Source organism: Amphiprion ocellaris, chromosome 20 (assembly GCF_022539595.1).
Source record: "Amphiprion ocellaris isolate individual 3 ecotype Okinawa chromosome 20, ASM2253959v1, whole genome shotgun sequence".
NCBI lineage: Eukaryota > Metazoa > Chordata > Actinopteri > Pomacentridae > Amphiprion > Amphiprion ocellaris.
In genome coordinates this window covers 13,003,042-13,012,699 of record NC_072785.1, presented here as the reverse complement: position 1 = coordinate 13,012,699, position 9,658 = coordinate 13,003,042, and the positions used below count along the sequence as shown (strand labels likewise).

At 38.2% G+C, this 9,658-nt stretch overlaps 3 protein-coding genes across 3 annotated transcripts in view; all 3 read left to right on the top strand.

The window, feature by feature from the left end:
- The window catches only part of tonsl (tonsoku-like, DNA repair protein), a 317,986-nt gene that overhangs the window by 151,840 nt on the left and 156,488 nt on the right, over window positions 1-9,658 (top strand). The window lies entirely within an intron of this gene.
- On the top strand, window positions 934-6,585 carry zmpste24 (zinc metallopeptidase, STE24 homolog). Its single transcript, XM_023291853.3, has 9 exons — window positions 934-1,340; window positions 2,478-2,624; window positions 2,762-2,965; window positions 3,437-3,589; window positions 3,776-3,917; window positions 4,080-4,255; window positions 4,673-4,777; window positions 4,937-5,080; window positions 5,161-6,585. The coding sequence occupies exons 1-9, from the start codon at window positions 1,233-1,235 to the stop codon at window positions 5,383-5,385; spliced, it is 1,404 nt and encodes a 467-aa protein (XP_023147621.1). The 5' UTR covers window positions 934-1,232; the 3' UTR covers window positions 5,386-6,585.
- On the top strand, window positions 7,403-8,999 carry atp5if1b (ATP synthase inhibitory factor subunit 1b). The gene is made up of 3 exons (XM_023291855.3): window positions 7,403-7,561; window positions 8,228-8,340; window positions 8,458-8,999. Exons 1-3 carry the CDS (start codon window positions 7,493-7,495, stop codon window positions 8,597-8,599), a joined length of 324 nt encoding a protein of 107 aa, XP_023147623.1. The 5' UTR covers window positions 7,403-7,492; the 3' UTR covers window positions 8,600-8,999.

Genomic DNA, 9,658 nt, shown 5'->3' with positions numbered 1-9,658 from the left:
GTACCAATTTCTTGGAAAGCTTCTGATCTCACATTACTACTCCTAGTTCAAACGTGTACTTGGCACGCTGCAAATCTTTTAAATATGTACTCTGGATTATCAACCAGGCAAGGTGGCCCAAAGCCCCAAGAATTCAAAAAGCCAAGGGATGACTGTACAAAAGTTTGCAACAATTTATTTGATTGTAACTTTATTTGACAATATAGGAAAACTTGTCAATAAGTCTCAATACTTAGTGAATAAAAGACTTAAAATGGAGGAGGGTCTGTCAGGATGTAGTCTCAGTAGTTTTATCAGTATATAAAGTCAATCTGATTTTGTGTTTACACAGTGCATAGTCCACACTCATCAGATCAGGTGCCAGGTAATACTGGAGCATGGGAATCAGCTGATCCAAGTCCAAAAGCTCATCTTTGCTAGATCCACCTACTCATGCAGAGTGCGTCATCTCCAATATTTCTCCTGATGAAATGCAAAATAATGAACCCTGAGGTTAAATACATGTCTACATTTATTAAATATACTTACATTAAGCCACACTCAGGGAAATGTTTTTTAAATGTTCAGATATTGTCAATAAACTGGTTGTATAAGTTAACTATGAGTTATGGGTTTAAGTTTTTTTTTGTATTTAAGAGCTGCTTTTTGCATTGGTTACTTGTTGGTTGTAATCAAATACACTTAAAATGGAATGTTAGCTGAATAATAAAATACAAGGAATTAAACAAGTAAAAACTTACCACGGTTCCCATTAAAACACCAGCCACGGTTGTTTAGTCGCTCTGCAGACGAAGTTTTATTTTAAAAAGCAAAACTGTCGACCATTTTTCGATTCAGCTAAGATCAATTGTTTTATATTTGTTATTTAACTTCATAGAGCTCGTTAAAATTAAAATGTGCAACCCCGGAACAGAAGTTACAGTCGACGTTTCAGTCGGATGCCGAATTCGCTGACGCGCTTCACCGACAGGCTCGTTTCTCGCAGGAATGGAATGGTACTAGCAGTGAAAGCCATAACTTAGGAATGGAAACTGGATGCAGATGTTTCATTTTGAGTCAGTATCTGTGGATTTGACGCGGTAACAGTTTCAACATAATTCAAGATTAAAGTGTCCTGTTTGTGTGAAGAGCGGAAGCTAATTAGCCGCTAGCCTGAAACTACCAGTCAGGCTGCCGTTAGCCTGCCGAGCTAGTTAGCCTGCTGCAACAACAGAGACAAAAACAGAGCAGACATGGTCGAAACTATATTTGACCTCCCCGTGGAGAAGCAGATATTTTATGCTGTTTTGGGGTTCTCGTGGACAGTATATCTTTGGGAGGCATATCTTTCTTACAGACAGGTGAGTTAATCATTTAACATAAAAATTCATTGCTTTAGAAGAGGCACTAAAATGTATCAATAAAAGCTGCAAACGATGTGTAACTTATAACTTGTGGATTGTATACGTATCGACCCATATGAGCTGTGTTTTTAATGAAGTCTGCGTTAAATGAAATATGGAATCGGCGGATCTTGCAAATAACAGTTTATTTAACAGAGTTAATTAACCGGAAATAAAGATTTTGAAATTATCTTTTAGTATTAAAGCATAGCAGCTGTTCTGTGTCACTATGACCCTGCACAACCTTGTGTATATTAATCTTTAAAATACACATGCATGCATGTATTTTCAAATGCAAAAAATGGTTATTGTCAAACCTTCCACATGTCTTTATATGGGAAATAGGAAACACTTTTTATCTCAGTTGTACAATGGACTTTTTTTATACCAAGTTTAGTAAAGTGAGATGACATCTTTGGACTTTTTTGCTGAGCCTTAATTAAAAGTCAGAAGCTTTGACAGTTTTGGAGACTACCTGCTGTTTTACCTTTGTGGATAAATAACTACAGTATTTTCTAAAAGTAATGAAAAAGGTCTAATAATATGATCAATGCAGTAACTGATGATTAAAAAAATAATATATTGAGAGTCTAAGCATTTCAAAAACTTGTACTAGATCTGTGGAAACTTTATTTTTTTTTTAATTCTGGTATATTGTTCATCAGTTAATTCAACAGCTAATTCAAACTAAATTACTCAACAATGCTTAAAAGTAAGAGCATTGTGAGGTGATGATAAGACAGCCATCTATCCAAGTGTGTACCGAGAAGGGATTTAATGCGAGAGTTAATACTAACCAGTTTAGAATCAGCAAAACAGATGTCCATTACAACCTTAAGAGGAAAATGGCAGAATGGCTCCACCATCAACTGGAAAGGTATATGCAGAAAACAGGGTCACAGTGGTCTGATAACTATTTCCAAAGCTGTAAGTCCAAGTTTTATCATCTTGACAATCTTTGAATTATAGAATCTCTAATATATTTGAAATATGTATCTTGGGTTAGCCATCTGATTGATTCATTGTTGCAGCACTGTCATGATCGGTAATAAATTGGCTTTTAACACACTGTGCTCATCTCTTTCCACATTGCAGCGGAGGATATATAGATCAACAACACATGTACCACAGGAGCTAGGAAAGATCATGGACTCTGAAACATTTGAGAAGTCACGTCTTTATCAGCTGGATAAAAGCAACTTCAGTTTTTGGTCTGGACTCTATTCTGAGACTGAAGGGACGGTAAGACAACTAGTAAATTAAAATTGCATAACATGCTACTTCAAATGTTTGCTACCACATATATTCAGTTAAACACAGTCTATGGTGTTCTTGGTGTCTGTGCTCCACAGTTACATCTTGTGTTTGAAACCTTTTAGTTGATCCTGTTGCTCGGTGGAATCCCATTTCTGTGGGGTGTTGCTGGTTCTGTGACAGCTCGCTTTGGATTCAGTCCAGACTATGAGATCACCCAGTCCCTTGTGTTTCTGACGCTTGCAACGCTGTTCAGTGCCTTCACTGGACTTCCCTGGAGTTTGTACAACACATTTGTCATTGAGGAGAAGCACGGCTTTAATCAGCAGGTACAATGGCTGAACAGCACTCAGAATAGAAATGTGGCTGTTAGGGTGTTTTGCAGTTTCCGTCCTCTGGAAGAACATTAGCAATAATCTGCTAGATTTCATGGTGGTTACAATGAATTGCAATCAGTTAATGGGACGTGTCATGCAGGCTCCAAAACTGCAAATGGAAGTTTACTCATGTTTTGTCAAGTCACTATTTGAATTTTACTAAGAATGCAGATGGGCAGCACAGAGAAAATATTTCATGGACTTCTTTCAGAATTAGAAAGACTTTAGGGCCTATTTAAACTGATATAAATTCAGGTACCACAGCAGCTTTCTCTGTTATTACAGAAATCTTTTACAGCCACATCAGATGTCTAGTGTGAATTTTTAATGCTTAAAACATCTCAGGTGTAAAACCTAGATCATTGTTAGTTTCATATCCTGACAGATCCCACCACTTCTTTTTTTGTCTGGCCTTCCTCTCAGACGTTAGGGTTCTTCCTCAAAGATGCTGTGAAGAAGTTTGTTGTGACCCAGTGTATCCTGCTTCCTGTGACCTCGCTGCTCCTGTACATCATAAAGATTGGTGGAGACTACTTCTTCATCTACGCGTGGCTTTTTACACTAGCAGTTTCTCTGGTTAGTGCTGCATTCACCTCAACCTGTGCAACTTTGGTAAAATGTCTTTAACAAATGGGGGAAAATGTAGCTGGTTTGGCAGTTCAGGATTAGCTCAAAATAAACGCATAGTATGCTCAAGTTATAGCAGATCGTGCCCTTCAACAAAATATCGATTATAATGCAACTTCTCTCCTGTGTTCTAAGGTACTCGTAACCATCTATGCTGACTACATTGCTCCCCTGTTTGACAAGTTCACTCCATTGCCAGAAGGAGAGTTAAAGACGGAAATTGAGACAATGGCCAAGAGTATAAGCTTTCCCCTCACCAAAGTTTATGTAGTTGAAGGTGAGTGCTGCATGTGGAGCCACATCCACATCAATTCATTCAGTGTTTTGTGCTCTTGTTCTCGTCCTTTTGACACTATGAATATTAGAAGCTTGAAGGTATGTTGAGCAAGTTGGTTGCAGATAAACCACTCTTTGCCTTGAATGTTTTCCCTGTTTCAAGGTTCCAAGCGTTCGTCACACAGCAATGCGTACTTCTATGGGTTCTTCAAGAACAAACGCATCGTCCTGTTTGACACTCTGTTGGAGGACTACTCACCTCTCAATAAGGCTGGAGATCCACAGCCCGAACAGCCAGAGAGTGAAGAAACATCCAGCGAGTCAAAGGCTAAGCCCAAGGTTGGAAAGCTGTTGATTTAGAAAAGTTCTTATTGCACCTGTAGAAACCAGAGCTCTTAATAGGCACCAAAATGGTTTCAACAATTGTAGCTATAAGAAACACACTTTGAGTTCTAGAGATTATATTGATAGTACTTGGTGGTTTGAGAAGAGAGCACACAATTTCACCAACATGCTAACACTCTTTGGAAACTTCCACTTTACTTGAGAGCATTTTAATGTTTACCTTAGAGGCCAATCCAAGAGGCTGAAAGAGATTTTCAGTTGTCAAGCATCATTTCTTTTAAGAGTGCCTCGGGGACCAGGAAGGAACTGAGAAGGATTAAGTTAATAATGTTGACACTGGTTTTAGATGATTGATTTTGAATTGTCTTTCTGTATAATTGAGCAGCATTGTTCTCTTAAATGCTTTAACAGAACAAGAAACAAGGATGCAACAACCCAGAGATTCTTGCAGTTTTGGGCCATGAGCTTGGTCACTGGAAGCTTGGACACACTGTCAAGAATATTGTCATCAGTCAGGTGATGATTTTTTTTTTTTTTTTAAAAGATAGTCTTCCTGCGTAGATGTTTTCTTTTGTATTAATTCTACACCAAATCAATGACTCTCATTATATATGATAACACAGCTATTCAGATGATGAGTTGATATGCAGTACCTGCTGATGTTTGTCTCTGCAGATGAATTCCTTCCTGTGTTTCTCCCTATTTGCGGTTCTGATTGGACGTAAGGAGCTGTTTGTAGCTTTTGGCTTCACTGACAGCCAACCCACATTAATCGGCTTGATGATTATCTTCCAGTTCATCTTTTCTCCTTACAATGAGGTGAATATGACATTTCATAAACGCGCAATCATAAAATTCCATTGTTTTGAGTTGTTTAAATATTTCCCCTTCCTTTGCAGCTCCTGTCCTTCTGTCTGACAGTCCTGAGTCGCAGGTTTGAGTTCCAGGCAGATGCCTTTGCACGTGCAATGGGCAAAGCCTCAGAGCTCTACTCTGCCCTCATCAAACTCAATAAGGACAACCTGGGCTTCCCCGTGGCTGACTGGTTGTTCTCCATGTGGCACTATTCCCACCCTCCTCTGCTCGAGCGTCTCAGAGCGTTGGGCAGCGTCAAGCAAGACTGACGGGGCTGCAAGGGGGGGCGGCGATCGCTGCCTCCTCCCAAGGGCCTCCGCAAACCGCTCCTGGCCCTGTGATGCACCCTGCTTTTTTTCTCCATGTCTGCCCCCCTCCTCCCATCTAGTTTTATCTAATTTGAGCCTTTTCTTCACTTGCCATTCTTTCCATTTTGCTCCCTTTGAAACTTTATTTTAAACAAAACCAAAACATATCAGCACTGGGCAGCCTAAAAATTGTAAGCCTGTACTGTCTCTTTCTCACCTGTCATGCACTTGCTGTGAGCAATACATCTGGACAATGTGTGTTTAAAAAAAGCTATCGTCAGATTTCACAGATGGACCTGATAGTTTTATTTTAGAAATTCTTTTATTTTTGCACAATTTAATTATAATTTTATTTTTTTTTATAAATGAAAGGAATGACGATAACCTACAAAAACTTTCTAGACTGTAGACGTTACTGTTGTGATGCAGACAAGACATCCTACTATTAAATGTTTAAGAATCATTTTTAATGCATACTTTATGATTAATCCTGCAGCATGTTATGAATTTTATGGGTTAAAAAAACTCCATACATACTTGTGACAGTGCTTTTTACAGATACACAGGCCAGATTAAGATTTGTCTCTCAAGTGCAACTGTTGTTCCTTTGCCACTATTTCCAGTCAATTTCAAGAGAGTATTCCTTCTTCTAGTCATCCACTCAAAATCAAATTTATGTTAGAGCACCTCTGCAGATGCTTTGTCACAGTGACAAAACGTGAGTGCCTCTAATTATCTCTTTTTGATGGACACGTCGTGGATAGGGCAGTGCAGAAAGTTTCATTTGAAAATAGATTAGACTTGTGATTTTTATTTTCTGGATATAATTGGGGAATGTTGTTTTACTTTTTCTGAAGCACTTGCTTGCCATCAAGGGTCCAACCATACCTGTATATATGTAACTTTGGTGATTAGAGTAATGATGTATGAAGTGAATTGTGAAAAATGTTGAATGTGGTTTGAAATTTTAAGTTGACACGATGTTTCTTAGTTTCTTCTCTTGGTTTTGGGCCAGTGTTGCCTGGCAAGCAAAGTATTTATAGGGGACCTGGAGGGGAGGGGATCTGCAAGGTTCCTTTCACTACATGAGCCAGAGTTTGGTTTGTTCAAAGAGGGGACTGTATGCTTTCTTTGCAGCGTTGAATAAAATCCTTCAAAGCATTTATCACATTCTGGTTGCTTGTTTTACTATTAAACAGTAACTTATTTTAAAGGAGATTTTATTTCTTTTTGAAGACAGTTCATGACAGCAGGGATACATTGATTTAATAGTGTGTTATAAGAAGCTTTACTTTAATTATGCCAGTAATTTAGTAACTACTGACATGTTTTTTGAATAATGCCTCACTCATACTGTTGAGGAATATGCATTTTGTGTTGCTTTACAACTCATTTACTTCATAAACCGAAATTACGTTTTATTAAGTCGCTGTAGTTTTGTTTTTAGTAGTTTAATTGTAACACATACCCATAAGATTGGAAAATATATGTATATTTCCATCAATGCAAAAATGAACAGAAAAATATTAAACATAGATTCACACTTCTCCATGACAGTTATTTAGCATTTGAGTAGTGATAAATAAATTATAAAAGTACTAAAATAATTTCAACACTTCTTCGGCAGTTTTACAATAAAGTTTGAATTACTTAAAGAAAATACAAAACAGTCGCTTTATAACAACAACAACAGTAATAATGTGCATATATGGTACTTGGATCTAAAAATGTACATTAATAAATATCAACGTGAGGTCAAGAGCTACGTAAAAAACGTATCGCTGTGCAATTTTGAGACCATACCATTACGAAAGTAGGACGTTATATTTTTCCCTACGCTGTGTTTCATTCATTGTATTTAACATGAATTAGGCAGCGTATTGTAAATAGCATATCTGTACATGAATTGTAATTTTACTGTCTCTTCTCATTAAACCGTCGTAAATCTCGTGTCGCCGCCCCCCGTCATTCGCTCATAATGGCGCCGTCCTGTGGTGTATTTTTGTGGCCAGACAAGGACAAGCTCAACTGTCACTGTCAGTGTTGTTTTTTCACGTAAGAAGCGAAAATGGCGAGGTTTCTGAGGCCTAACATCAGAAGTTTTGTCACTTCACAGCTGAGAATGTCATCCGACCAGGTAATGTACGTCCGGTAACCACACCACCTAATTAAATACCGGTTTTGAACCGTTATACTGTTGTGTGTGAATCATTTCATGTCCTTTAGCCTAATAATTTTGGCTAGCTAAAAGTCTCTATGACATGGATTGTGTAGTATTAAATATTGGAGATGTGCTTATAGGTCAGATGAAGCTTGTAGTCATTCAGTTGAAGAGCCCTGCTCAGTGGCGCAGATTAAAAACAATGTCAGGATTAATTTTGATCATTTGAAGAGTTGCCTAATTTGTCACCTGTCACACCACTTTATTCACAGAAGAATTCAGTTCTGTGAATTGCTTTGTCCTCTGAGCCCTCAGTTGCATTGTTTTTGGCACAAACAGTTTCTGGTGTGTTCCAAATACCTCCATTTTCACTTGGTAAACAATGAAGCCCTTTCCTCTCCTTTGTGAAATAAAATGAATCTTGACCTTCAACGCATGCTGCTTTTCACAAGGTCCAACTCTACCGTCATGTTACATTAACAGTTTCTAATAGCTAAACCTAAAAAATAAAAATAGAAAATGTATCATTTGAAGCACCTGTCTTATAGAGAAATATTCACAGAACAAATGCCCATAGTCCTGAGCTTTAACGTTTAACTTAAACATTTTTTTCCTTTGGAATGCTGCCCCGCCCCATCTCAGTTAGGTGAGCTGGGTAAAGGTGCAGGCAAAGGTGGTGGAGGCGGAGGGTCCATCAGAGAGGCAGGTGGAGCTATGGGAAAGAAGCAGGCTGCTGAGGAGGAGATGTACTTCAAGTAAGTAATCTTCTATTCTGCACAACTCAAATGCATTCTTGAGTATTATTTGTTTTAAATTACCTGATGTATCGTGTCTGACTGAACCCATCGGATATCTCTCCATCTGCACATAAGGCGTAAGGAGCAGGAGCAGCTGGCAGCACTGAAGCAGCACCACCAGGAGGAAATTGATCACCACAAAAAGGAGATTGAACGTCTGCAGCGTGAGATTGACCGCCACAAGGGAAAGATCAGGAAGCTGAAGCACGACGACTGAGTGAAACCTTCCAAAAAAAAGACGGCTTTCTTCATTTCTCTGATTGCTGCATGCACTATGTCACCGGCCAGTCATGAATGTGTGGTTGATGGTTGTTCTGTAAATGCTTGAAAGTTATTAAAAAAGCCACTGAAATGAACTTTGGTTCCATTGCATGATAGAAGTTGTACAACTTTTCCAACATTTTCCCCTTTGCATAGTTCATCAGTGTGATGTGTGTTGCTCACAAAAGGCCAAAGTCAACAGACCTAAATATAAGCAATGCTTCATATGGCAGCATCAGCTTTTTGTGTGATGTATAAAAACATTTATGGTAATGTAAATGGTAGTCTTCATTAGTAGTCTTCACTGCTGTATCGATTAGTTGCTGCGCAGAAAATTAAATAATTTTGATAATCAATTGTCTTGTAATTTGTGAATGAAAATTAATAGATATTCTCTAATTTAAACTTCTTAAATTTGATTTGCTAATGCATGTTTAATATGTTCTGGGAGCTTGTGATCAACTGTATTCAGGGTCGACTAGTTGTAGTAATGGTATAGCATATTAACTGATGTGAAATATTTGCAGCACTTGTATGTGAACTGCAGAAATATCAGCAGAAGTACTTTGTCATTGGTATATATGCAATATACAGGTGTGTGCCAAAGGTCCTCATAATTTTAGCTGATACTCTGCTTTAGTGGTTCATATGCTCAAACAAAAAGATGATTATTGAAGTAACCATGGGCCAGCTGACGTACAATCATAGACTGCATGCATCGAGTGAACATGAGGCCCTAGTATATACGTGAACTTTCCCATATAAGCAATTTGAGACTTGAGACACAAAGTTCACACGCAATGAATTTCTATACCAACTAAACCAGAGGAAAGTACAATTGTAATGTGCATGGTCTCTATAAAATCACAAGAAAGCATACACACAATTCATCATAAGCCAATTAGTTCACTAGTGACTAAAAGCAGCACACAGAAATACAGTGGTTTTGGAGTTTTTATTTGTGGTTTCCAGCTGTGACACCAAGATTCCTTTACCAGGTGTTAGACAGTATGAA

Coding starts and splice junctions, on each gene's coding strand:
- zmpste24 (XM_023291853.3), top strand. CDS start 1,233: ATGGTCGAAACTATATTTGACCTCCCCGTGGAGAAGCAGATATTTTAT. Junction 3,590..3,775: donor TTACACTAGCAGTTTCTCTG/GTTAGTGCTGCA, acceptor CTGTGTTCTAAG/GTACTCGTAACCATCTATGC. Junction 4,778..4,936: donor AGAATATTGTCATCAGTCAG/GTGATGATTTTT, acceptor TTGTCTCTGCAG/ATGAATTCCTTCCTGTGTTT.
- atp5if1b (XM_023291855.3), top strand. CDS start 7,493: ATGGCGAGGTTTCTGAGGCCTAACATCAGAAGTTTTGTCACTTCACAG. Junction 7,562..8,227: donor TGAGAATGTCATCCGACCAG/GTAATGTACGTC, acceptor GCCCCATCTCAG/TTAGGTGAGCTGGGTAAAGG. Junction 8,341..8,457: donor GAGGAGGAGATGTACTTCAA/GTAAGTAATCTT, acceptor TCTGCACATAAG/GCGTAAGGAGCAGGAGCAGC.